We start from the raw sequence: 26,728 nt of genomic DNA on the forward strand, positions 1-26,728 counted from the left end.
GTGCAAAGGCCCAAGGGCTTAAAGTGCACCCCACCTGCAGAGCAAGAGAGAGAGGCCGAAGCCTGTCGAGGGCAGGGGCAACTGTGAGAAGGAGGGGATGGAATCTGGATTTGATTCTAGAAGCAGAGGGGACCCTGGAAGCGCCAGGCGCCACACAGCCCCTCAGCTAAGCTGTCACGCACGCTTAGTCGCGAAACTTCCGAGGGCATGGAACGCCACCTCGGGTTCCCGGGTCCCGCTGCGCTCGGACCCGAGGACTCTCGGGCGGCTCCAGCCTTGCGGCGCCCTGGACGGTGACCCAACCAGGCGGCCCCAGACACTGGATCCGTCCCGGTCCTCCCCTCTACTCAGACCACGAGCTTTGCAATGTTTCCTTTTATTCCTTTCAGACACATCCCCAGAAGGGGCCGCGCCTCCCTCCCGGGGCGGAGGGACGAAAGCGGCTCAGGGGGGCGGCACCGCCCACGCCAGAGGGCCGCGCGGTGTCGGTGGCTGCAGGGGCCGACTTCTTACTGCACGCCCTCCATCATCTTCAGGAACTCTGCAGGAAAGAAGACGGAGGGACGCTTACGAGTCTCCCCGCGGAGGACGAGGCCAGGTCCCGGGGGTAGGGGGCGGGCCTAGCCTCTTAGACCGGGCGCCCGGCTATTAGCGGATGCATTGCACAAAACCGGCCCGCGGGAGGCGGGGAGGGACCTGACCCCACCCCACCCCGCCCCCCCCCCCCCCCCCCCGCCCCGCCCCCGAGGCGGAGGACGCCCGCCGGGAGGCGAAGGTCTGGGGGCTCCCGTCCCCGCGCCCCGGTCCCCGCGCGCCCCAGACCCTCACCGTCGAAGTCAATGCGGCCGTCGTTGTTCTTGTCCCCGTCCTTCATCAGGGATTCGAGCTCCTCGTCTGTCACGTGCTCCCCGGAGGCTCGGAAAATCTCCGCCAGCTCCTCGGCGTCGATGTAGCCGTCCGCGTTCCTGCGGGCGTGTAGGGCCTGGGCGCGGGGCTCAGGGCCCGCAGGGGCCAGCCTCCCGCGCCACGCCCCCCGCCTGCACCCCCAACCGCCCCCCCGGAACCTTCGGGCCCTGAGAGCCAGATTCAGACTGCTCCGCGCCTTGGCTGTTCCCAGGGCCCCCGACGCACCTGTCGAAGATGCGGAAACACTCAGCCAGCTCCTCTTCGCTCTTGCCCTTGGCGTCCTCTTTCATCTGGCGCACCATCATGACCAAGAACTCCTCGAAGTCGATGGTGCCGCTGCCTGAGGGGAGCGGGTGGTGAGTGGGCCCAGCCCTGGCTGCCACGCCACCCACCCTCCCACCCCGCCTCCCGAGGGCCGCCGGCTCACCATCCTCATCCACCTCTTCGATGATGGCGTCCAGCTCCTCTTTGGTGGGTGTCTGACCCAGCATCCTCATCACGGTGCCCAGCTCCTTGACGCTGATGTCCCCGCCGCCGTCCGCGTCAAACATGTCGAAGGCGGCCTTGAACTCTGCCAGGGCGAGGAGTGCAGAGAGCCGAGGTGAGCCTGGCGAGACTGTCAGCCTCACATCCACATACTCTCTCCCCACCTGCCCAGACACTCCAGGTTCCCCGGCACCCCGCCTCCCAGCAGCCAGCCTGCCCACCCCTAACTCACCAGCGATCATCTCCTCGCTGAGGTAGGACCGGGCCTCAGCCTGCTGGTCGGTCTGCAGAAAACACGGGCCATCAAAGAGTCAAAGGGACAGAGGGGAGTACATTCCTGCCTTCACCCCGTTATCCTGCACCCCCATTTCTGTACGTGCCCCCTACGTCCCTGCAGAGCAACAGCTTCCAGTTGCCCCACTCTGGACATGCCCCCACAGCACCCAGCCCCACTTTTGAAGAACTGGGGATTATGTCTCACTTGTCTATCAGAGATCAAGTCAGGGCCCCCCACCCCATGACTTTCCGCGAGTCATTAATGTACCTCATTCCCTGATCTCTTCTCAGCAGCTTTTCAGGGATCAGCTGGAATCAGCCGAATGAGAAGGTTTTGTAAAGTGCCAGCATGGTTCCAGCATGATTTCTAGGTTCCCTACCTGCTCATCACACTTGGTACTTTAATAGTGAAGTCACTCAGTCTTGTCCTACTCTTTGCGACCCCGTGGACTGTAGCCTACCAGGCTCCTCTCTCCATGGGATTCTCCAGGCAAGAACACTGAAGTGGGTTGCCATTTCCTTCTCCAGGGGATCTTCCCAACCCAGGGATTGAACCCAGGTCTCCCGCATTGTGGACACTTTAACCTCTGAGCCACCAGGGAAGCCCGGTACTTTAATAGGTGCTCAATAAATGTTTGTGGTCACACAAATAATAATGTGACGGAAAGTTACTGAGTCCTGACCAAGGGTCAGGCCATAGACCAGGCACTGTTTCCCAGGTGGTTCCCAGGTACCACCAAGGAATCAGGCACATTCCCTCCCTCAGAACTTGCAGAGACAGAGGGTGTAAGCTTCCTTCCGCGGACTCAGTCATCAGAGTAGATACCACTCGGTGCTGGGCAGAGTGGGATGTGGGCCTTGTGGGGGTGACAGGTGGCTCTGGAGAGTTCCGATCACATCCAAGCCCAGCCACCCAGCCGGGGCTCTGGACTGAGGCTGGCCCTGAGGGAGTGCTGAAGCATCCTAGGAGTCCTTTGGCTGGCTGGCTGGCTGGCTACTGCCTGTCCTCCCTGTCTCCCTCCTCCCCTTCCCCTCCCCCTCTTCCCCTCCCCCTCCCCAGTCCTGAGCCAGAAGGGCAGACTATTTTTAGTAAGGCATGGGCAACAGCAGCTGCCCTCCGGGTCTAGTTACTCCTTGAAGAGAAGTGGGGAGGGCTCACCGAGGAGAAGCACAGCCTCAAATCCCAGCCCCTCTCCGGGAGGGTGACATCTCTCTAACCCTGCTCTGTCATCTTTGGCCCCTTGGAGCTCTGGGGGTCCTGCTCCTGAGCAGGCCTCCTGTCTTCCAGAGGAGGGCTTTAGCAAGGCTTCCAGCCCATCCCCCCACCACCACTCACTGCCTTGCTGGATAACCCCCTCTCCACCACGAGGGAGACAAGCTAAGGCCCACTCATGGTCCCCTGATCCACACTGCTAGAAGCCTCAGAAGATCTCAGGGAACCAGCAAGCCTAGAGGATGGGCCCCTGGAACGTCCTCACTAGCCGTCCCCTTCCAAGACAAGTCCAAGGCCCTCTTCCAACCTTCCTCCCAGACACCGGGATTCCAGGAGCGTTCAGATTCCATCTTCAAACATCCAAGTGACTGCCCCACCAAGCACCCAGATCTGAGAGATGCCCAGAAGAGCTCCAGTGAAGGCAGAGAGGAAGTCCCTTTGGATCCTTACCCTTACCATTTTGCGTGTCCACCTGGACTCCTTCGCTGTAGGTTACCTTCTCCGTACTCCACCACCCAAAGATGCCCTGGCCCGCTCTAGCCCCTCGGATTTGTAGGGGCATCCTCTCCTCCCACCTCCCTGCTCCCCAGGACCAATGCCCTGGCCAATCAGATCCTGGGGTCAGTGAGCCACCTCCTCCCAGAGTCCTAGCCCATTACCTAATTTAGCCAAGGGCCCTTGCAGAGAAATTTAAGCCTCTGAGCAGGTGGCGAGCCTTGACGTCCTAGATTCTTGTGAGGAGAACCCGCCTTGCTCTGCCACTCCTAGTGAGCCCCCCCACCCCGCCCCCAAGAAGCACACTTGCTCCCAGATGGGTGAGGAAGATCAGGATAGAGGAAAGAGAGGCAACCGTAGTAGCATGGAAGAGCACAAGCCTTGACGTTCAAAACCCAAGATCCAAGTCCTGTCTCTACAAGCTGTGCATACGTGGGCAGGTGGCAATGCCACTCTGAACTTCAGTTTCCTTGTGTGTGAGATGGAGACAGTCATAACCTCCCTCCCAGAGAAACCATGGTAAACAGGAGCCTGGGTTTAAGTCACTGGGCTTGTGCCAAATACTTAAAGTCAGTGCTTTGCAAATGGAGTGTTTTGTCTTTGGATCAGAGACCAGAGGGGGACAGGACAGGATGAGGGGAAATTGACAGCCACAGTTACTGAACCTCTGCGACGTGCTGCACATGTGCTAAGCGTTTTAATCATCTGATCTCACCCAATACTCATCCTGTGAGGTAGCAACTATGGTTATTCCCCTTTTTACCGGGGAGGTTTGTAAATCATAAATCTCTGTAGTCACGTTGGGGATTCTTATTCATCCTGACTGAGGGGAAGTTGGGGCAGACGGTCTTCCAGAGAGACCTGTCTGGAGGGAAAAATGAATAGAGGGGTCCAGGAAACGGGGTGTGCACTTGGAAGAGAAAGAAACATTGAAAGTAGATTCTTCTCTCAAGCTTACCTTGTCCAGGAAAGGAGGTTTGGGGATTCACTCTTTTAGGAGGGGAGGGGACCAGAGGAGGTTTCCCTAAGTAAATGCAGGGACAGCTTGCCCTTTGCTGGAGCTCAGGGAAGATGTCTGGAGGAGCTCAGCTGGCCTCCTGGAGAGTGAAGGGGTGGGTAGATCAAGTCAAATCCAAAGGGAGACCACCCTGAGAATCCACGGCCTCCACCAGGGTGTTGGGATGGGCAACATTCATGGACTCTTATCAAGTAACAGAAAGAGCACGATGATGACTAAACACAGGGTGTGGGGCCAGGGAAAGGGGGCTGGACACCAAGGAAGGCAGACGGACAGTGGCAGCTGGGCTGCCTTCTTGCCCTACATAGATATTCCCAAGGAAAGCTCAGTGGAGCCAGGCCAGGCTAAATAAGGCCTCCCCCAGCCAGGCCCAGGGCCAAAGGGTGATGCTCTCCAGGGGTGCCTATTTGGACACAAACATTGGAACCACTTGATCCTTTAGAAACAGAGTATAGGGAGTATAGAACTCCCAGCAATCCTTTGTTCATTAGTTTGTTCTTTAATTTATTTGGCGAAATAGATAAAGTCCAAACTCAGTGTGGCCAAGCAAGGTCCCTCTGATCCTTCCATTCTCATTCCCCACCTTACATGTGGTTCTGCTCTGGTTCAAGCTAAAATGCAGCTTCAAACACCATCCTTTATAGCCCTCCAAGCCCTTGCACATGTAGGTTTGTTGGTTTGTTTTTTTTTTTAAATATTATTTGGCTGTGCCAGGTCTTAGTTGAGGCATGCGGTACGTTCCATCTTCATTGAGGCATGCAGGATCTTTAGTTGTGGCCTATGAACTCTTAGTTGCAGCATGTGGGATCCAGTTCCCTGACCAGGGATTGAACTTGGGGCCCCCCCGCACTGGGAGCTCAGAGTCTTAGCCACTGGACCAGGAGTGAAGTCCCTCATTTTCTTCGTTTTAAAAATGGACGATTCTTGTCCACTAACAGCCTTTTCCCCAGGAGGTTGTGAGGGTTAGATATGACACCTTTTCAAGTGCCTAGAACCAGGTGGAGGATACCATGGAACCTCAGGAAATAAGAGCCCTGCCTCTTCTGCACCGAGGGATGGCAAGGAGTGTGTTCCATTCAAAGCCATCCCCCCACCCCTCTCTCCTGCACATTTAAAAAGGGCAGGAGTGGACTTCCCTGGTGGCATGGAGGATAAGAACCTGCCTGCCAAAGCAGGGGACATGAGTTCAATCCCTGGTCTGAGAAGATTCCACGTGCTGCAGAGCCACTAAGCCCATGCTCCACAGCTACTGAACCCTCGCTCCAGAGCCGAGGGTTGGAGCCACAACTTCCAAGCCCAAGTACTGCAACTGCTGAAGCCCAGGTGCCTGGAGCATGTGCTCTGCAACAAGAGAAGCCACTGCAATGAGAAGCCTGTGAAACCACAACAAAGCCAAGAGTAGCCCCTACTCGCCACCAACTAGAGAAGGCCAGGCAAAGCAACGAAGCCCCAGCGCAGCCGAAAGTAAAATTAAAAAAAAAAAAAATTTAAGAAGTAGTTACCATCAGAGATTTTATCTGATCATACGATATAACTAGCAATATCTGCCCTGCTAGGGACTGATAGCTAGGCCTTCTGACAGGAAGGGACAATAAATTCTGGACCTACAGCTGCCTTCTGGATAAAAGATGAAAACACAGCTGGTTAGAGGAATTGCTGAGATTGCAACTGACATCGGGAGATAAAAAACAGGATGTGGAACTCAGGAGACCTGGGCCGCAAGGCTCCACTCTCAGAAACCTCTGGCAAGCTGTGTGACTTCAGGCAAGTAACTCAGCCTCTCTGGGTCTGTTTCCTCGTTTGTCTATGTGCTATGTGTGAGGCAGGCTCAAATGAGATTGTAAGAGCGTGTGAACACTGGAGAAACAATAATCGTTGTGTAACTGATGATCCTCTTAGCTCCTGCTCTGAGCTAAGCCCTGGACTAGGGTCATTTTGGAGAGCTGCAGAAATCGTGCTTCAGTTCTTATTGTTCTTGTTTTAGGTATGAGAAAACCTAGGCCAATCGAGGTTAGATTCCATCTCAGATCACATGGCTTCTCTTGGCCTCGGTTTCCTCCCAGGAGAGATGGGTTTCTGACTGCCGCGCAGTGACTTTGGAAAGTTAAAGAGTGCTGGGTGGAAATGAGGGGACAGTCTCCGGCCAGCCTGGGTCTCTGGGAGGGGTGGGCGGATTCAAGGAGGGCGTAGGCCCCTCCGGATTGGGGACGATCCCGGAGGAGGCCTGGCCTACCCAGGATTCCCATAGCCCTCCTGGAGCGAAGGGCCCGGGATTCCCGGGCGGCTCCGGGAGCGGGCGGGGCGGGAGGCGGGCCAGCCGCAGGAAGGGGCCGGAGCGGCGCTCGGAGCGGACTGGGCCGGTTCGGTGCAACCCAGTCGGCCTCGGCCAGCCTCCGGGAGCTACACCAGGGAGCGGGGCGCCCCGGGACACAGGAGGCAGAGCCGCGGGGAGAACCCCCGATCCCCACAACGGGCAGGGGCGGGACCTCCCCGGCGCCCCGCCCTCCCCCTCCCCGGGCCCCGCCCCGCCCCCTCCCGGCGCGGGGCCGGGGTCCACCTCCCGCCCCGGCCCGCGACCCGGCGTCGCGCGCTCCCCCCGGGGTGCCATGGCCTCGCGGCTCCTGCACCGGCTGCGGCACGCCCTGACTGGCGACGGCCCCGGGGAGGCGGCGGCCGGCCCCGAGGCCGAGCAGTTCCCGGAGAGCTCGGAACTGGAGGACGACGATGCCGAGGGCCTGTCGTCCCGCCTCAGCGGCACCTTGAGCTTCACCAGCGCCGAGGACGACGACGAGGAGGACGGCGAGGACGACGACGACGCTGACCCCGACCCGCTGTCCGCTGGCGACCGGGTGGCGGGAGAAGACGCAGGCGAGTGCGGGAGGATGGAGGCGGGAACCCTGGGCTCGGTTAGGCCTCCACCCCGGCCGCGTTCTCGAATTGATCCAACCGAAACTCGAGACACTTCTTTTAAGTGCGTCCCGCTGCCTCTTGGCTGTGTGACCTTGAGAGATTCACACCACCTCTCTGGGCCAAGTTCCCTTGTGTCAAATCACTCGCATCTCAGGGTTTAGAGCGTGAAATGTACAGTCTGGGATACAAACGGTAGTACTGTGCTAGGGATGTTTGGGGGGTGGAGATGTTTATTTAACTCCTACTGTCTGCCCGGCAGGTGTTTGGCTCCGGGTCCCTCTCTGGCCCTCCGTTTCCGTTTATGTCAGATAGGGATAAAGCCTTTGTCATTCGTTGGGAGGAGGATGAATGAGGTCAGGCGCCTAATTTACGTCAAACCTGGCCCCAGGCCCATCCTGTGCTCAAGCAGAACGGAGTCCCCCACCTGATGGGCAGCGGGGCAGTCAGCTCCTGACCCGGCAGTTGCAAGATTTCTGGAAGAAGTCCCGGAACACCCTGGTACCCCAGCGGCTGCTCTTTGAGGTGACCAACGCCACCGTGGTTAAGGACCCACCCTCCAAGTACGTGGTGAGTGAGGGTCCAGGACCCTGAGCTATGAGTCTTAGAAGATCCTGGCTTAGAGAAAGTAGGGGAAACTTCAGCATCCTGGGTGATCTGGCTGTGTAGTTATAAATGGCTGCCCCATTTGACAGATGGGGAAACTGAGGCCAGAAAAGGGCTGTAACTTGAGCAGATCCTCAGGCAAATGAATCTATCCTATCCCAGTTTTGAGACTAAGAACTACTGTGCATGTCCTCTGCCCCCTGGACTTTTGCAAACTGTCACAAGATGCAAGATACATGGGGGAGAATATTATCTGAGTCAGACTTGAGACCAAGTTGGTATTGGTTGGAAAACTGGGTTTGGGATCCAGATCTTGATTCAGATCCCAGTTATTACCAGTTGTTTGACTTCAGGTGAGCTGTGAAACCTTGACTAACCCGTTTTCTCACCTGAACAATGGGGATAATGCAGGAGTTAAATGAGACAGTACACAGAAAGCCCTTCGCATTGTGCCTTGAAGTGCTCGATAAAATGGTAGTTCTGTTATTACTATTTTACTTTGGGTTGAAAATGTCAGGCATCTAGGGCCTGTTGTGGCCTCTCTGCAACCCAGAAGAGTCAGTTCTCCAGCACTCACACCTGTACAGAATAAACTGATCCGAAGGACTGGATTTAGGGGACTGGTGTGTGTGCGTGCCTTCAGTCGTGTCCGACTCTTTGCAGCCCCGTGGACCATTGCCCACCAGGCTCCTCTGTCCATAGGATTTTCCAGGCAAGGATACTGGAGTGGGTTGCCATTTCCTTCGCCAGGGGATTGGTGGATTGGGGTAAAGATCAGTCAGTGGTGGGGGGTTGCGGGGGGGCAGGCTGATTTCCTGACTGTGGAAAGGAGGAACACATGGAGGATGCGGTTGGCCTGGTCCTGAAACCCAGCCTAACCTGGCTGGTCGTGGCAGCAGCAGCTCCCTGCCTCTCACTTCCCTCCTCTTCCCCACCCTCCTCCATTTTTGACTCAGCAGGAAGGGGGCCTGGAGCCCTGTCCCACATCTGGACTTCTCCACCCCTTTCTGAGGCTCTCAGTGAAAAAAGGGCCACGCCCTCGGGGCAGCTGCTCCAGTTTCACCGAGGATCGACTCTGATGATCGAGTCTTGAGCGGCAGAAGTCCTGGCTGGGGGTCATGCACAGGAAGGGGGCGCAAGGAGCAGCTGAGAGACAGGGAAGTTGGGAGCAGCTCTGGGAAGAGAATGACAAGATAGAGCCAAGCCTGGCCTGGGCCGGGCCTGGGAGAATCCCAGGGAATCAGGAGCCTGGGGGTGGGTCACAAAGAGTCAGACATGACTGAGTGACTAGGCAACAAATCCTGCTTCAACATCTGCTGGAGGTTAAGAGCAGACTTTGGAATTAGGTCGGCCTGGGTTTGAGTCCCAGCTGGGCCATTTACCAGCTGTGTGACTTAGAGGAGGTCTTTAAACCCTTTGCCTTCTCTGGGAGCCTGCTTCCTGGGCTGACAGAGGTATGGACACCTTCCTCACAGTGAGGTTGTGATGGTGAAACAGTGGCTGTGAAGAACTCACACGGTGTGGTGCAGGGTACCGCTGAGTTAATGATCCTCATTATTATCTGTCACGTAGGACAACAGAAGGATCAGGCAATGAATCTGAAATGGGTTTTTGTCCAAAAACTACCAATGAAAATAAAAGCTAGATGAGCATAAGGGGTCACTATAGATGAGGGCTTCCTGAAATGTGTTCTGCAGAAAATTGGTTCCCTGGAATATTAATAACTGTCCCTTTAAAGAAAAAACAAAAGCTTTACAGTCAATATGTAATGTTTTAGGAATGCGGAGTTGAACTAGAGTAAAATAAATTTCTTTATGGTTAAACTTTCTAATCCTGAATACTAGTTAGACTGAATCTTCCAGAGTGAGCAGGCAAACCTGACTGAGCAGGCGTGGCTCTGATATTGGCAGTTTCACAGAACAGATTTGAGAATAAAATCTGGGTTTGGTGTTAGTACACTTTTAACATCTGTGTGTGTGTATATGTGTGTGTGTGTGTGCTCAGTTGCAACCTAGTGCTTGCTAATCCCCTTTTTAGACCTGTTAGCTCAGCATTATTATAGATTAAGGCATATTTGGGTTCTCAGACCTGGTGGGAAGCTTAGTGGTCAACTTGTTCAGCGTTTCCCAAACGTCCATCTTCCTCACAATTTTGGTCCTATCTAAATGCTACTTTTACCATTTGGTGCTTATCACTTTTCTTCAAATAAACCTATTTTTTAAAAATAACTTTAAAAGACAACTTTACAAAACAACTGTATATGGGAAGCTTGACTAACTCACCATAAAGAGAAGATAACCATAAAAATAAAAGCAGTGAAACAGAGTCTGACTGGATGCTGCTGCCTGGAGGTGGCGCTGACAGATTCTTTCTGGCTCTTTTGTAAAAACGGAGCTGAGAAGTGTTGGAGAAGGGCTTTTGTGAACCAAACAGAGAGTTTCTCAATTTGTAGTCAGAAAGATTCACAGAGAATGAGAGGGGGTATCACCTCCTGCCTCTATTCAAGTGTTATTCACTCCAGTACTTACCACCTAAACATCCCGGGGACTGACGTTTGTTCCTGTCCCACACCTGAGTAAAGAGTGAGCTGGGCCAGCGCTCCATTCACTAGAGTGGAAGTGGACCCAAGAAGGGGACCACCCTGCCTAACTACCATAGTGAGGGAGCATCTGACCCAAGGGTGGAACTTGGGTCCCAGTCCAGTGTGCTTTACACTGGTCACTATTGGGACTGTCTCAAGACCTGTGTTGAGGGTCTGGATGGGAATAACCCAGCCATGTGGAGCCATGTGTCCAGAATGGAACAGAGCTCCAAGCTGGTCCTAAAGGTTGGCCTGGAGATGGGCCTGGGTTTCAACACACAGCTGGTTTTCCAAAGGGGCTGTCAGAAGAGCTCTCTTCCCAATGGGAGGGGCTTCCCAGGTGGCACTAGTGGTAAAGAACCTGCCAGCCAAGGCAGGAGACATCAGACCTGGGTTCGATCCCTGGGTGGGAAAGATCCCTTGGAGGAGGGCATGGCAACCCACTGCAATATTCTTGCCTGGGAATCCCATGGACAGTGAAGCCTGGTGGGCTATAGTCCATAGGGTCGCAGAGAGTCGGACATGACTGAAGCGACTTAGCACGTACTCCCTGGAAAGGGTGAGGGGGGCAGCCATCCAGGCGCTAAAGCTCATCTCTGTCTTTTTCTCCCTGTGCTGCCTTGGGCCTGGGTCATTTCAGACAAGCCTCAGGTAAGATGAGACTGGGCTCCCCGGCTGCAGCCCTGGCAGCTCCCACCCTCCAGGCTCAATCTCCAGGGTGAAGGGAAGGGGTGGGGGAAGAGAGTTGGAAGTGGAGGTGGGGGGATCAGGGAGGGAAGGGGCCCGGGAACACCCTGCCTCTGCCCTGACCCCCGCCCTCCCTGCAGCTCTACACCCTCGCCGTGATGGGCCCGGGGTCACCGGATAGCCAGCCGGCCCAGATCTCCCGCCGCTACTCAGACTTTGAGCGGTTGCACCGAAACCTGCAGCGGCAGTTCCGGGGCCCCATGGCTGGCATCTCCTTCCCCCGCAAGCGCCTGCGCCAGAACTTTACCGCCGAGACGATCGCCCGCCGCAGCCGGGCCTTCGAGCAGTTTCTGGGCCACCTCCAGGCTGTGCCTGAGCTGCGCCATGCTGCAGACCTGCAGGACTTCTTCGTGCTGCCTGAGCTGCGGCGGGCACAGAGCCTCACCTGTACCGGCCTCTACCGCGAGGCCCTGGCACTCTGGGCCAACGCCTGGCAGCTACAGGCCCAGCTGGGCATCCCCTGTGGCCCAGACCGACGTCTGCTAACCCTGGCGGGGCTGGCCGTGTGCCACCAGGAGCTGGAGGACGCCGGGGAGGCCCGGGCATGCTGTGAGAGGGCCCTACAGCTGCTGGGGGCTAAGAGCCCGCACCCTCTGCTGGCCCCCTTTCTGGAGGCCCACGTGCGGCTCTCCTGGCGCTTGGGCCTGGACAAACGCCACTCTGAGGCCCGGCTCCAGGCCCTGCAGGAGGCAGGCCTGACCCCCACGCCACCTCCCAGTCTTAAAGAGTTACTCATCAAGGAGGTGCTGGACTAGCGTCACCTAGACTTAAGGCCACTGTGGGAGAGGCACCGCCCCTGGATGGGGGGGTGGGCTGGGGGGCTGACGAGGACACAGCTGCTGAGAGGCTCTCTGGGGTGCTGGGAACCCCAAGAAGGTCCACAGAGAATTTGCAGCAGACGAAGGAAACGTGCTGCTTCTGTTGAGCTGCACTCAGGACAAGCTGGGATGGCGCAGGGAGAAAGTCTGACGCTGCCTCTCCAGCTTATGAATACCTGGGGGCCGTTGTGACCCAGGTCAGGGTCGATGGTTTGTCTTCCTGCAGGCCAGCCTGGCTGAAGGGCCAGGGACTGTGGCCGTGGAGTCCTGGAGTTGATGGCTGGAGGGAGGGCTGCGATCCTGGCCCAGGGGCATTAAAGGGCAGCAGCTCCCGTGGTTTGAGTCTCTTTATTGGATCCCAGACAGAAGGCCCAGCCCTGGATGGTAATCCTGCCTCAGGAGTAGGGGAGAAGGGAGAGCCTTGAAGCCCCAGGCCCAGCTGGCACCTCTGGCTACAGCTTGCTCGTTGAGTCCCAGGGCTTAACTCGGATCACGCCCTCCTGGGCACAGGACACAGCCAGGACCCCGTCCTGACGCCACAGCCGCCCGTGAACCAGGCCCCGGGAGCTGCCTGCGGATGAAGAGAAGAGTCTCAATGGCCTGTCTCCTGCTGCCCAGCCAAACGCGCTCCTTGCAAGAGGTGCAACTCAGGTTGGGCCACCCCATGCCAGAGCCACGCTTGGTGGTGTGGTCACTCCCAATCTCCAAGCACCCCTTTAGGAGCCTATTATGTAACTCCTCCCAAGGGAGCCCCACTTGATGGTTTAAAAGCACTTTTATGTATCTGCTGACTTCCTCCAAAAAAAAAAAGAATCCCAAGGGGAGAAGTTCTGAGTACAGTCTGATTCAGAAGTTCAGCTAGGCAGATCTGCCCAACCTCTGGCCACTTGTGTAAGGAAACCTATCAGTTCCCTTTGTAATAAATCCGGCCCTCCAGGCCAGTCATTCATATTATTAAAAATTTTTAAAAACTCTTCCACAATCATGGGGACAAAGGGGCTCAGGGGAGAGGATATGAAGCCATGAGGAGCCTAGGCACTCCCCGCCCCCGCACGTGGAGATTGTCCCTTGCTACCCAGGGCTGGAGTCTGACATTTAGGAAGGGAACTGCTGGTTTCTTTTAAACACAGTACAGCCCACTTAGTTCTCATGGTAGCCAAGTAAAGTAGGCCTTGTCCTGTGTTCCAGATGATGACACTCAAGCCTAGAGAGGCTTGGGAAATTGGCCTTAAGGATCAGGTCAAAGCCGTACCCAAGAGACCTACCATCAAGGTGGCTGTTCTGTGCTGTGATGCTGTTGGTTCTTGAGAGTCCCTCTTCCCTGAGTATAAAGAGTCCCTTAAGTTTTGTCCCTGTTTCACAAAACAAGGCTTCTCTTCGTTTGAAATGCTGTTCCTTGGAACAGAACCCAGGGCTCTGAGACCAGGCACTGATGAACAAGTCTGGGTTTCTTGCTTCACAATATAAGGAGGGTCCAAGCAGTGGGGCCCCTACACTGCTGAGGGCCCCAACCCCCAGCCAGGCTAACTGTCAGAATCACTTAGGGAATCTTTGTAAACTTTTCTGGACCTCATCCAAGCCCTGCAGTCAGAATCTTGGGGGTCAAATCTGAGAATGTTTTGAAAAAGCTCTCCCGAGAGGTGGAAGAATAGGCCCCCAGCTTTGGATCCCTCTGCTCTGGTGCAACCCTATCTGTGTAGGCGAGGAAACAGACTCAGAGTGGAGATGGGACTTGCCCAGCATCACACAGAGAATCTGAAGTGGTTCTGGGACTAGCACTGAGCCTCAGAAAAAGTGAATCATGTCCCCAGCATGTTACAGAAATTAGCTGAGCGGGTGTCCTGTCCTCAGGCCGCACCCTGTCATTTTGGAGACAAGGATGCCACAGCCTGCGGAAGCAGGAGAGGAAGTGATCTGTGCAGCACTCCACAGTAAGAGGAGCATCACCCAAGAAAGCAGGCTCCCTGCCCTCCCCACCAAAGGCACCAAAGTCAGCACCCTCATCCCCCATGACCCCAGTACTCACCGGCCCAGGGGCTCTCACACTCATAGAGCATCCAGTGATCAGCTCGGAAAGGGGCATGGAACCACATGGAGTGGTCCAGAGAGACCATGAAGTCCACCTTGTACTGCCAGCGGTGGGGCAGTATTGCTGTGCCCAGGAAGGCAAAGTCTGAGATATAGGCCGCCACGCAGCAGTGCATCTTCATGTCGCCCTCGCCTGCAACAAGTTCCAGTCCCATCAGCCCTGGGCTCCTGGGCTTTACAGCACAGGACCTGCAGGGAGGTGGGGAGAAAGGGGCTGCCGTGCACAGACGTGCAGACTCTTCACAAGGGCACCTGGCCCGAGGGTGTGTGTGCGTGTGTGTGATGGAGGCCAAGGGAGACAGAGAGTGGGGGAGGGCAGGGGTGGGTGAGGACTGAAATCCTCCCCCCGCCTCCCACCCTGGACCTTGAAAGTATCTTCTTCCAGTTTTGCACAAAGGCACCTTATGCTTAGCAGGGGACCTGGAGAAGAATCTCGGCCAGGTGCCTTGCCTTCCCCAGGAAAGGCCCACGTGAGGATTCCCGTCACTTCCCCATTCTACCCCTGCAAAAGGCTGCGCTCACTTCTCCGTCACTCAGATAAGAAAATGGGCCCACAGTGTGGGAGGACCATGTTGAAGGCCACCCAGGGCAGAGGAGGTGCAGGTCGAGAACGCGGAAGAGAGTTTCCTTTCAGGCCGTGGGGTCCGCTTACCAATATGGCCCCGGGCTCGCACCCAGAACATCTGTTTGGGCTCCATTTTCTTCAGTTTGCATGGAGTAGTTGGGTTTACCAGCTTGATCTCAATGGGCACCTCCTGGGCAGCAATTCGGTTCAGCCCCACTTGGTACTTCTGGAGCTTCGGGTCTCTGAAAGTAAAGGGGAGAGGGGTGGGGAGACCCCGGAAGATGGGGCACCTGTCTGAGCTGCCTCTTCTGACACCGCTCGTTCCTCCACAGGAACTCCTGACATCCCCAGGCCTCTCCTCCCCTCCAGGAGGCAGGATAGGCCAGTATCTGCATCCATTCTTTGCCACTGAGGAGCCCTGTGGCCTGCTGCAAGTTAGTCATCATCAGCCTTTTTCCCATCTGCAAAATGGGGGTGATGACAGTCACCTCCCTCATAGTTAACACTGGGGAGGAGACAACATAATGCACGTGAAGCCAACACACCAGCCACGGGGCTACCCCGTAATGGGCCGAGCCCCCGGCAGTTCACATCCATGAACTCACATGCTATCTTCCCTGCTCTCTGAGAAGTGGAGCGAACATAAAGGGTGCAGACAGCCAGCTCAGGAAGTGCCTGGGGGCGGGAGTTGGTCTGGCTCCTCCTCGGTTCCTGCTCTTAACCGCTTCTCTATTCTAACCCTCAGGAAACAGGCTGCCCTACTTAGACTGACTTACCTAACCTGAGCCACTAGGGACACTGTCTCTTGGGGCAAGGAGCCCATTTCCAGGGAAGCCCCTTTGCCACAGGGAACACCACCCCTCGTGCCCCTAGCGCTCTTCCCCGGTATTTCATTTCCCTCCCTTTCCCCTTGAGCCTTGATGGAAACTTCTGTGATGATGGAATGCTCTGGTCCACTGTGGTGGCCACTAGCCACATCAGGCTGCTGAGGGCTTGACATGTGGCCAGTGTGATCGAGGAACAGATCTGAATTAACTCTGTTTAATGTTAATAAACTCAACACAGCCCCCTGTGGTTAGTGGTTTCCTTATGGGAGACACAGTTCTAGATTCGGGGACCTTTAAGAACAAGGTCCTCCTTTCATTCTCAAAGTTTTTTATTTAATTTATTTTTGCCCGCAGCATGTGAGATCTTAATTCCCCAAACAGGGACTGAACCCCAAGCCCCCTGTAGTGAAAGTTAACCACTGGGCCGCCAGGGAGAAAAGAAGAGAAAGAAAGTGAAAGTTGCTCAGTCATGTCCAACTCTTTGCAATCTCATGGACTGTACAGTCCATTGAATTCTCCAGGCCAGAATACTGGAGCAGGTTGCCGTTCCCTTCTCCAGGGGATCTTCCCAACCCAGGGATTGAACCCAGGTCTCCTTCTCAAATATTTTGGAGCTCTGACCACACACCAGGCTCCATGTTTATTCCTCTCTGTCAAGAGTGGCATAACTATAATTTACTGAGTGCTCACTAAGCACCTTGTTATCACTTATCTCTGTCATCCTCACAGCAGCCTTACGAGGTAGGGATTCCGATGGATTTTATAACTGATCACAAGCTCAAAGTGGGAAAGCAACTTGCCAGACTCACACAGCGGGCAGTGACAGAGTCCAGATCTGAGCCCAGGCCTTTCCCAGGTTTGGATGCACATTTGCGTCACACTGGGCTGACTCCCCTGCACGGGGCACTGGGCAGTGGAGCCCTCCTTACCACCCAGCTGTGAAGCAGGCGGGGCAGAAACAATGACCCCCACTTTTCATATGAAGAAGCAGGGCTCTGAGAGGCTGGAGAGGGCAAAGCTACACAGCAGGTGGGCACCAAGAGAGGTGGAGCCCTGGCAGGAATCAGTAACCGAGCAGGAACCTGTGGGCACCTCTGTCAAGTTTAAGATTAACTTCCATATCTGAACCTTTATTCCTTTTCTTGTTCAAAATGTGTTCTCGTCAATACTGAAGAGTATCAAAAGAAGGGTGGGAACTGTAACTGAGCAGGACGCTGGGGGGCCTTCTGGGGACAGGTCTTCATCCACTTCCTTGGCTTTCACTCCTCTCTGAGGTACCCAGGTACCCAGCATTTGATGCACATTTCCTGAGTTGTTTTACAGCTGTGAAAACTCCCCACCAAATGGAAGATGTTAACTACTGATGACCATGAGCACATAGCCCTGGGGCCTCCTGGAACCCAGGGACTGATAAGGTTCACCCCGGAGACACTGCCCTGTTACGTCAGCGTCAGCCAGTCAGAGACCTGCGCATGAGCGGATCTCATGCCCTGCAGCCCACCCCACCCCGCCTTTCTTCTTTTAATATTTATCTATTTACTTTTATTTGGCTCTGCTATGTCTTAGTTGTGGTAGGGGGGTTCTTTGATCTTTGCGGTACTCAGGATCTGTTTGTTTTTGTATGCGGGATCTAGTTCCCCAGCCAGGGATTGAACCCAGGCTCCCTGCACTGGCAGCACAAAGTCTTAGCCACTGAACCACCAGGGAAGCCCCCAGCTTTTTTTTTTTTTTTTTTAATTGGAGGATAACTGCTTTACAGTGTCATGTTAGTTTCTGCTGTACAACAACATGTATCTGATGGGGACAGAGTTAAGGGACAAAACAGGTGATTAAATAGTGAATCCCACTAGGAGACTGGGGGCTTCCCTGGTAGCTCAGCTGGTAAAGAATCTATCTGCAATGCAGGGGACCCTGGTTCGATTCCTGGGTCAGGAAGATCCCCTGGAGAAGGGATAGGCTACCTACTCCAGTATTCTTGGGCTTCTCTGATGGCTCAGCTGGTAAAGAATCTGCCTGCAATGCAGAAGATTAGGGATCGATACCTGGGTGGGGAAGATCCCCTGGAGGAGGGCATGGCAACCCACTCCAGTATTCTTGCCTGGAGAATCCCATGGACAGAGGAGCCTTTCGGGCTACAGTCCATGAGGTTGCAAAGAGTCAGACACGACTGAGCCCCCACAACTAAGCACTAAGGGATTGTTGAGTAGAAAAAGTATGGGAAACCCTGGTACGTTCATGATTCCTCAAGAAAGCAGGTTTGTTTAGCAACAAAGCCATGCAGCAGAAGCACGAGACCTGCCCCCAAAACAACCAGAGTCACATCCTGCCCAGTAAGCTCAGTAAGTCAGTGATCCCCGGGACATACTCTGCACACATGAAACACAGTCGTTTGTGGACCTAGCTTGACCACGCAGGGACAGGAAAACTTCCCTGCTCAAGCTAGAGCAGGAGCTGATGTTGGAAGCATGACATCGACTCAAGAAAGACAAAGACGTTCTTCTCCTCCCGACTTTTCCTTCGATTATAAAACTGTAGCCCAGTAAGTTCTCAGGGTGCACAGCATGTCTCTCCTGCCCACTTATAAGCCTCACAAACATCCTCTTCTAATAAATCACTTATCAATCACTTTGCCTCCTGCTGAATTATTTTCTGTGCTGAGCCATAAAGGACTATGGTGCCGAAGCTCTTCGGAGCCCCTGAAGTGACACCAAACAGTTTCAAATCAGCTGTAAGTATACCTATATTCCCTCCCTTCCACTCCGCCAATCCCAAGTCTAGCTTTTTAAAATGCTAGTTGGGATCCACTGAAGGAGCCCGTGACCCGCCAATGGGTGGCAACTGTGGTTTGAACACTGTCCTGGGGCCTCCAGGTCTCTCACCTTAAACATTGGTCAATGAGGGCCTTGTGGTTAAGCAGCTCCTCCGGCGGGGGCACGGCAGGCATGGAGAACTGGTGCTGCATGGGGCTGGGCTGGGCCTTCTGGAAGGAGGCCTGGCAGATAAAGATGGGCCTGCCATGTTGCACGGCCTTCACGAAGCGCACAGAGAAGCTTGCCCCTGTCCGCGTCCGCTCCACCTGGTACAGCACCGGCACCTTCGGGTCCCCTGCAGCAGGCACAAGGCACACAGTGAGCCCAAGTGAGCCCCGTAGGCCCGCTCACCTAATAGTTCTCCATTTCTTTTCTGCTCAGTAGCTACTGACTGCGGCCTGCTGAGTCCCAGGTACTGGGGATACAGGGAGGAAACCTAGACTCTGTCATCAGGATGTTCCTGGTGCAGGCAGAGCTCCTGTCCATCAGTAGCACTGGACAGAAGGGACACTGCCAGATTCCCTGTATTCAAAGCCTGGCTCTGCCACTCACCAGCTGCAGCCTTGCGACCTTGGGGAAATCACTTAACCTCTCTGAGCAGTTAGCCCATCTGTGAAATGGGAACATCATAGTGTTCATAACTCTCAGGATTTCAATGAGGGTAAATTAGTAGAGTTGTAAGGTGTGTTCAGAATAATATCCAGCACATACAGTAAGTTCTCTGTGTTTAAATAAAATACTCTCAGCTTTTGTCTTGTTCCACCTGTGACTGGGATCTTGTCATGAGCCCAGTACCATTCTTCTAGATCAGGGGTCAGCAGATCTGGCCTGCTGCCTGTTTTCTTTCTTTAAAATAATTGTATCTGTTTATTTTTGGCTGCCCCGGGTCTTCACTGCTTTCTGAGGGTTTTCTCTAGCTGCTGCGAGCAGGGGCTACTCTGGTTACGGTGCTCGGGCTTCTCACTGCGGTGACTTGTTGCAGAGCACAGGCTCTAGGCACCTGGGCTTAGTGGTAGCACTCAGGCTCAGTGGTTGCAGCGTGGTCTCAGTTGCTCCGCGGAACGTGGGATCTTCCAGAGCAGGAATTGAACCCATGTCCCCTGCAACAGCAGGTGGATCATTATCCATTGCACCACCAGGGAAGTCCCTGCTGCCTGTTTTCTTTCTGTTTTTCTTTTCTACCTTCCTTTTTTTTTTTTTTTTTTTTGAGAACAAGCAAAGGTTATTTATTCAGAATTTAGTACATCAAGGGAGTCAGCCACAATTACTTCCATTTGGCAGAGACCCAAAGGCAGACAGAGGAGTGGGAAAGCTTTATAGTGGGGAAAAAAAAGGTTTCCAGTGTGCCCTGCTTGGAGACCACTGGCAAGGGGAAGCTACAGGTAGGCTAACTATGTAATTGATGCAGGGCGCATGTTTGGCTTTCCCTAGTTAGTCCTAAGTTGGAAACAGGTAAAAAGTAAGGAAGCTCTCAGTTATTCACCAAGTCCTGGCCATTAGGGGCTGATCCTTACAGGGACTATGGTTTGGCTTCCTAGACTGGCTGCTAGAGATGGTGGTCTGACATCCTCCAAGCCTGACTTGCAGATAGTAGGCTGGTTTCCTGTGCTAGTTGCTACCAGTTGTGGCTCAGAGTACTTTTTTAATATACGGTTTGGCCATTGTCTGATATTCATTCTCCCAAGAAAGGCCTGCTGTCAAGTCAGTTCCTTCATTCTTAATGCAAGTGGAAGTCACTATGTCCTTCTCCTTTGGTATCTGCTCTGTCAATGCAAGAGGGGAAACACTGGCCCCAGGGTAAGGACTATCAACCCTCAACAAACAGGCTGGGAAGGGTTTTTAGACGGAGACAGTCTTCCTGGTGTTCCTAAAGTCCTTTGGTCTGAGTCAGACGACCTTGGAGAACATCTAGGTGGTAAAACAACTTGGGGATGATTTCCAACTTTGAGATGCAAGAAGCAAGTCTAGAGAAGTGTTGTTTCTTCCACCTTGTCCAGGTGGGAAGCCCCTGCCAGGCACAGGGACTCATTCAACAGCCATAAACACGCCTGTAACGCCTTGAAGCCCAGCATGTTTGCTCAGGTCTGCTAGCTGGCAATGCTAAAGGACATTTTTATCAGAATGGGGGCTCCTCAAGGCCTTAGTGGAGTATAAAGTGGCAACCCACTCTAGCATGCTTGCCTAGAGAATCCCATGGACAGAGGAACCTGTTGAGCTACAGTACGTGGGGTCACAAAGAGTCAGACGCAACTGAGCAACAGAGCATGCACACAAGGCCAAAGGCCTTTGAGAAGGGTTTCCCAAGAGTCCAGAAGCTGGAGATAGCTACATGAGCAGTCTGATTTCAGGGGATGGGAAAGAGGCCTCCCTTCCCTACCAAAAAAAGGTTTTCATCCAGTCCTTGGGCTACAGCTAAAATGCAGTATTTTCCATCTCTAGTGATTTACCTTTCAGTATGAATGAGTTCTTGGAGAAGGCAATGGCACCCCACTCCAGTACTCGTGCCTGGAAAATCCCATGGACGGAGGAGCCTGGTGGGCTGCAGTACATGGGGTCGCGAAGAGTCGGACACGACTGAGCGACTTCACTTTCACTTTTCATTTTCATGCATTGGAGAAGGAAATGGCAACTCACTCCAGCGTTCTTGCTGGAGGATCCCAGGGATGGGGGAGCCTGGTGGGCTGCTGTCTATGGGGTCACATGAAGCGACTTAGCAGCATCAGCATCAATGAGTTCTAGACCTGTTCTTTAAAATTTGTATTGGAACAGAGCAGGTAGGCTCCACAGTATATTGAAGGAAGAGAGATAAAGAGTTATGGAGTTGAGTGCATTTGTTACATTGACCTGAAACAGATAACCAGATATTTCTCCAGCGAAGATATGTTTCTTCAGGATCAGCAGGGAATTGCAATTTGAGGTCTGCAACCATGGTGAGCCAGGTACAAGTCCCCGCCCAGCAAGGGAAGGAGCCCGCTTTTATAGAGGGGGAAAGGGGGGCTACAGTACAGTGTAATTATGAGGGTCCTAGTAAACAAGGAGCCTATGGGTTTTCATTGGCTGATTCCTTGCCAGAAAGGAGTCTTTCTTTTTCCTCTTGGGTTCCATTGTCACAGGGCACGAGAGCGCCCTCTTCTGGCCTTCTAACACTCCTGAATGGAGGTTTCCGTTTCATTTTTTACAGTTAAACTAAGGTATCTTCTCATGTTGGTTTCACATTAACTATGCCAAGTGGGTCTTACCCAATTGTATAGATGGGGAAATTGATGCCATAAATAACATTTTTGGAGAATACAGCCAAGCCCATTTGTTTATGTATTTCAACTATTTTGCCCATAAAATCGAAAATATTTATGATCTGCCTTTATAGAACATTTTTTGACTCCTGCTATAGAATCTCCAAGCTCTAAACCTATATCAGGGCTTCCCTGGTGGCTCAGCTGGTAAAGGAATCCACCTACAATGTGGAAGACCTGGGTTCCATCCTTGGGTTGGGAAGATCTCCTGGAGAAGGGAAAGGCTACCCACTCCAGTATCCTGGCCTGGAGAATTCCATGGACCGTACCAAGCCAGATGACAACTATCTAGAGAAATACATTAAAAAAAAAATAAACAAAAACCTAAACTCACATTCTCTCCTAGGCTTCAAGAAAAAGAATTGCTACGATAAATGGCCAAGAACCAGACCCCAACCTCACAGTATCTTTTAATTAAAAATATCACTGGAGGACTTCCCTGGTAGTCCAGTGGTTAAGACTCTGTCCTTCCAATGCAGAGAACCAGGGTTTGATCCCTGGTCAGGGAACTAAGCTCTAAGATCATTGAAGCACCATCACTGTTTACAAATCTTGATATACCCAGTAGAGGGGGCTTCCCTGGTGGCTTAGCAGTAAAGAATTCACCTGCAATGCAGGAAACTGAGGTTTGATCCCTGGGTCGGGAAGATACCCTGGAGCAGGAAATGGCAACCTACTCCAGTATGCTTGCCTGGGAAATCTCATGGTCAGAGGAGCCTGGCTGGCTAAAGTCCATGGGATCACAAAGAGTTGGACACGACTTATCAATTAAACAACACCCTGGTAGTGGGTCACATCAGAAGCGAATAAGAGCTTCCCTTTCTGCCTTGCTCCCAGGAAGCTTGGAACTAACTTTTATATAAAACCGAGATGATATGCCTTAGCCTAGTATTCTGACACAATCATTCCCCCCAAGTCCTAGTCTCCTGGCCCTTTAATTGTTTACTTTTAAAACTTTTGCCCCAAATGTTTTATTTTTTTCCCCACACTTTATTTTCTTGCAGATTATATTCCATTACAGGTTATTAAAAGATATTGAATTCTCTATACCTCACAGTAAATCTTTGTTGCAGATCTATTTTATGTATAATAGTTTGTATCTGTTTAACCCCATACTCCTAATCTGCCTCAACTTTTATTTTATTTTTTAAATTAAAGAATTTATTTTTGGCCACATTACACGGCTTGCAGGATCTTAGTTTCCTGACCAGGGAGCGAACCTAGTACCTTCACAGTGAAACCATGGGGTCTTAACCACTGGGCCGTTAGGGAATTCTGACTTTTAACAGCCAGTTATTTTAAGCTGTCTTCTTTCAAGAAGTTGAAAGGGGATACAAATAACTGGTGATTATTAGGATATAGCGGTGTTGGCACTATTCATTTCATACTGCTCCTATACAGAGAATTTCCAAGGAAGTGGATGCCTCCTCTAGAACCTGAGATGGGCTCTCCCATGGTTTTGGAATTATTTCCCAAGAGTGAAAGAGAAAAGCACAGAAGGAGAACAAAGCACAGAGCTTGGAGTTACCCAACCTCAAGTTCAAATCCTGGCCTTGCCTCTCTGAGCATTATGGAAGCTGCTTACATAACCTCTTTGGGTCCAAGGTTCCTTACACGTAGAATAAACACCCCTTGGGTTTACTGAAGAGGATCAAACAAGACAATGTAAATAGCTGTACACTGTAATGTGCAAATTATAATCACTCCCATATATTCATTGTCAAAAAATAATGGCAAGTACTGTTTATGGAGAACTCACAACCTGCCAGGCCCTGCACTAGCTACTTCACCTACAAAGACTCAGAATTCTTTTCAGAAACTGGATAATGAAACTGGTTCAAAGGGATCAGGTAATGCCCCTACTTCCACAAAACAAAACAAAACTGTTTCACTGGGCAAGAAGGATTACAGTATCAAAAGGCCAGGATTTTTGGAGTCTACAAGCAAACTGAGGGAATCAAGGGCACAAAGGTATGTCTGCTTCCAACTGGCACAAAGGTTAAGAACAGGGCTCACCTCAAAATAAGCATTCCAACACTTTATAGCAATGGCTATCAGGAAAGGACAGGAAATAAAGGGATGGGGAGTGACAAACAGGGTATAGTATGAAAAGCTATATTTACTATTAAACTATTCTATAATTGTATATATGCTGGGAAAGACTGAAGGCAAAAGGAGAAGTGGGCGACAGAGGATGAGATGGTTAGATAGCATCACTGACTCAATGGACATGAATTGGAGCAAACTCTGGGAGAGAGTGAAGGACAGGGAAGCCTGGCAGGCTGCAGTCCTTGTGGACATGACTAATTGAGTGAACAACGATTCTATATTTGTAAAATGAAGGGGGGAAACCCACTGTCTTTCTTAATACAGATCACATTTCATAAAGTTGTATAAATTCTTCTCAGTTGATGGGACCACGCAGAAGGCAGAGACTCTTAAAACTGGGAGCATCTGCTTAGGAGTGAGATTTTTATGTTTTCTCAAAAGAGCCTGAGTTTTAAAAGATTATGCTCTTCCTTTGATTTGATCCCAGGGTTGTAAGCAGCTAGAATCTCGCTTGGCCCAGGCCCGCCTGCATTTTTCAGGTGGGAAGAAGGAGAGGGTGAGGAAGAGTGGTTATCTCACTCAAGGAGAGCTGGCAATCAGTGACAAAGCTCCACCTAGACCAGAGGTCTCTTGATTCCCAGGCTGGTCTCTTTTCCAAACTCCCAGCAGAGATTCCAGGACTTCTCTGAGGAACCAGCACCGGGACTGGCATGAGACAGTGAGTAAAGGACAAAGAACAGAAGACCCACTGGGAACAGTTAAGCACCAACAAGTACCTAGTATCTCAACAGGTACTGGGTCTAAGATTCTTCCTGGCCCCTGCCCTTCTTCCTCTAGGCTCCCCTGAGGGTGATCAACTAACCTCACCATCCCTCTCCCCTCCCGTTCTCTCCCGCTTTCCCCTCAGTCACCACCCCCATCCCTCAAGGCCAGAATTCTTCTGCTGAGCCACCTGGGCCGGGGTGGGGTAGGGAAGAGTTGGTTTACCTGTCCGGGGTAGGGAAGAGTTGGTTTACCTGTCCGTACAAAGTAGCAGTGCAGGGAATGCACATGGACATCTTCACTCACAGACTTGGCTGCAGCCACCAGGGCCTGGCCCACGATCTGACCCCCAAACAGCCGCTGAGTTGAGGGTACCCAGTAATGCGTTCCTCTGTGGGGAGAGGGGGACAAGAGGAAAGACCTGGGGGCTGAGCCAAATCCTACGACCTTCAGTGAGCCTCCTAAAGTGGCTCCTAAGTGAAATCCTAAGTGTAGGATTTCTTAACCTGATTGGGGTTTGTGATACTTTGAGAAACCTTTCCCTAGACAAATATCCTAACATCACTCTATCTACAATTCCAAGGCTTTATCTGTGGACTTCAGTTAGGGGTAATGAACCAATCCTCGTATGTTACACTAGGAGAACAAGGATCAGAGAGGGAAACTAACTTGAGAAAGGTCACACAGTTCACAAATTGCCATCCGGAGCAGTATCTGGGTCTTTTGATCCCAAGTCCAATATATCTTCCATTGCCCATACGAGGCGTGTCTCAACGCCTTGAGTAGACCAAGATGAACCCCACAAGCTGCAGGTGGACTGCATTAGCTCTGCCACTTACACCCCTCAACTTTGATAGACCAGTTCTTAAAAGAACTCAATTTAGAGCTTGGAGACCCTCAGACTTCAAGTCTAACCCATTCAGTGCACAGATGAGGAAACGCAGCCCCCAGAAGTGAAAAGTCTCCCCCAGTGAAAGATTAAGAATTAAGATTAAGTCTCAAGCTTCCCACTGCCCGGCCCAGCATTTTCATATAAGGCACTGCAAAATTCCAGGCAGTTGTTTGTAGTTGGTTAAATGGGGGAAATTAAGTTAGTGCCTAAAACAGCTTCCAATAAGCCAGGAGGAGCCTTGGAAGCTGGAACTGTTACATCCCCAGTTACAGTCAAGAAATTTAAGTGACATCAGGAAGGAAACTGGCTCAGGCCTCAGAATGAATAAGGAGCTACTAGATGCCACCTCGGAGAAGGCGATGGCACCCCACTCCAGTACTCTTGCCTGGAAAATCCCATGAACAGAGGAGCCTGGTAGGCTGCAGTCCATGGGGTCGCGAAGAGTCGGATACGACTGAGCGACTTCACTTTCACTTTTCACTTTCATGCATTGGAGAAGGAACTGGCAACCCACTCCAGTGTTCTTGCCTGGAGAATCCCAGGGACGGGGGAGCCTGGTGGGCTGCCGTCTCTGGGGTCGCACAGAGTCGGACACGACTGAAGCGACTTAGCAGCAGCAGACCCCACCTAGTGGTGGTGGGGATGGAGTATGTAAAAGGAAAAAGTGACTGCAAGGAGCTGCGGACACGTTTGTTCCCTCGGACAAATTACTGCCCTTTCAGGGCTGGCTCTCCCAGGGACCTGACCCTTCCTGGGGAGGCTGCTGAGAAGGATACCTCGGATCATCACTTTATCTGCCCAGATTGCCAGGACCTCCCGGGGATGAGGCTGCACAGAGCCCCGCGCCGAGGAGGAAGCCGGGGCAGCTTCCTCAGGCACAAGTTCCCTCCCAATTACGGCAGAGGCATCGCGCACAGAGCCCATCCTCGTCCAGAGGGGTACGAGCAGAGGCAGTGGGGTTGCAGCAATCAAGATCCCGATGCGGGGGTGCGGACCAGATGCGGCCGGCTACCTGAAGAGATCCTCGTCCAGCGGCTCGAGGTTGAGCACGCTGGTGACCAGGACGCTGCGGAGGTCCCTGGGTGGATCCCCGCCGCCCTGTTCGTCTTCCGGGTCCTGAGGGGGCGACATGTAGTTCACCAGCTGCCGGCACGGGCCGCTGCGCTGGAGGGACACACGCGGACACCTGAACAGAACGCGCAGCCTCGAGAGGACTCTTAAGTAACCGGAAATCTCCCTCAAGCCCTAGAAAAGAGCGAAAGCCCGCATCCTCTTTATGATTGGTCGGTGCTCCTGTCAGTCTTCGGATGAGCGAGCCCATCTGCTCTCTAGCAATTGAGGAAAATGAGTGCCAGTCCGGCGAACCCATGCGTGATTGGATATGACGGT

At 52.9% G+C, this 26,728-nt stretch overlaps 3 protein-coding genes across 6 annotated transcripts; 1 reads left to right on the top strand and 2 right to left on the bottom strand.

The window, feature by feature from the left end:
• Positions 1-360: 360 nt before the first annotated feature.
• Positions 361-3,404, bottom strand: TNNC2 (troponin C2, fast skeletal type). 3 transcript variants are annotated; one of them, XM_027976352.2, is made up of 6 exons: positions 3,338-3,404; positions 1,625-1,676; positions 1,334-1,477; positions 1,132-1,246; positions 829-965; positions 361-541 (listed from the first exon to the last, which is right to left on the bottom strand). In XM_027976352.2, exons 1-6 carry the CDS (start codon positions 3,338-3,340, stop codon positions 510-512), a joined length of 483 nt encoding a protein of 160 aa, XP_027832153.1. In that variant the 5' UTR covers positions 3,341-3,404; the 3' UTR covers positions 361-509.
• Positions 3,405-6,768: 3,364 nt separating this feature from the next.
• Positions 6,769-12,389, top strand: SNX21 (sorting nexin family member 21). Its single transcript, XM_027977245.2, has 3 exons — positions 6,769-7,262; positions 7,693-7,871; positions 11,316-12,389. Exons 1-3 carry the CDS (start codon positions 7,001-7,003, stop codon positions 11,988-11,990), a joined length of 1,116 nt encoding a protein of 371 aa, XP_027833046.1. The 5' UTR covers positions 6,769-7,000; the 3' UTR covers positions 11,991-12,389.
• Positions 12,383-26,562, bottom strand: ACOT8 (acyl-CoA thioesterase 8). Of its 2 annotated transcripts, XM_004014607.5 has the most exons (6): positions 26,352-26,562; positions 24,702-24,838; positions 18,413-18,638; positions 14,794-14,948; positions 14,080-14,274; positions 12,383-12,624 (listed from the first exon to the last, which is right to left on the bottom strand). In XM_004014607.5, exons 1-6 carry the CDS (start codon positions 26,468-26,470, stop codon positions 12,506-12,508), a joined length of 951 nt encoding a protein of 316 aa, XP_004014656.1. In that variant the 5' UTR covers positions 26,471-26,562; the 3' UTR covers positions 12,383-12,505. The 2 variants fall into 2 exon arrangements, with proteins under 2 accessions (XP_004014656.1, XP_060253050.1); XM_060397067.1 differs by lacking the exon at positions 26,352-26,562 and having other exon boundaries at positions 20,791-24,794.
• Positions 26,563-26,728: the final 166 nt, after the last annotated feature.

This window comes from Ovis aries, chromosome 13 (genome assembly GCF_016772045.2).
Source record: "Ovis aries strain OAR_USU_Benz2616 breed Rambouillet chromosome 13, ARS-UI_Ramb_v3.0, whole genome shotgun sequence".
Lineage (NCBI taxonomy): Eukaryota > Metazoa > Chordata > Mammalia > Artiodactyla > Bovidae > Ovis > Ovis aries.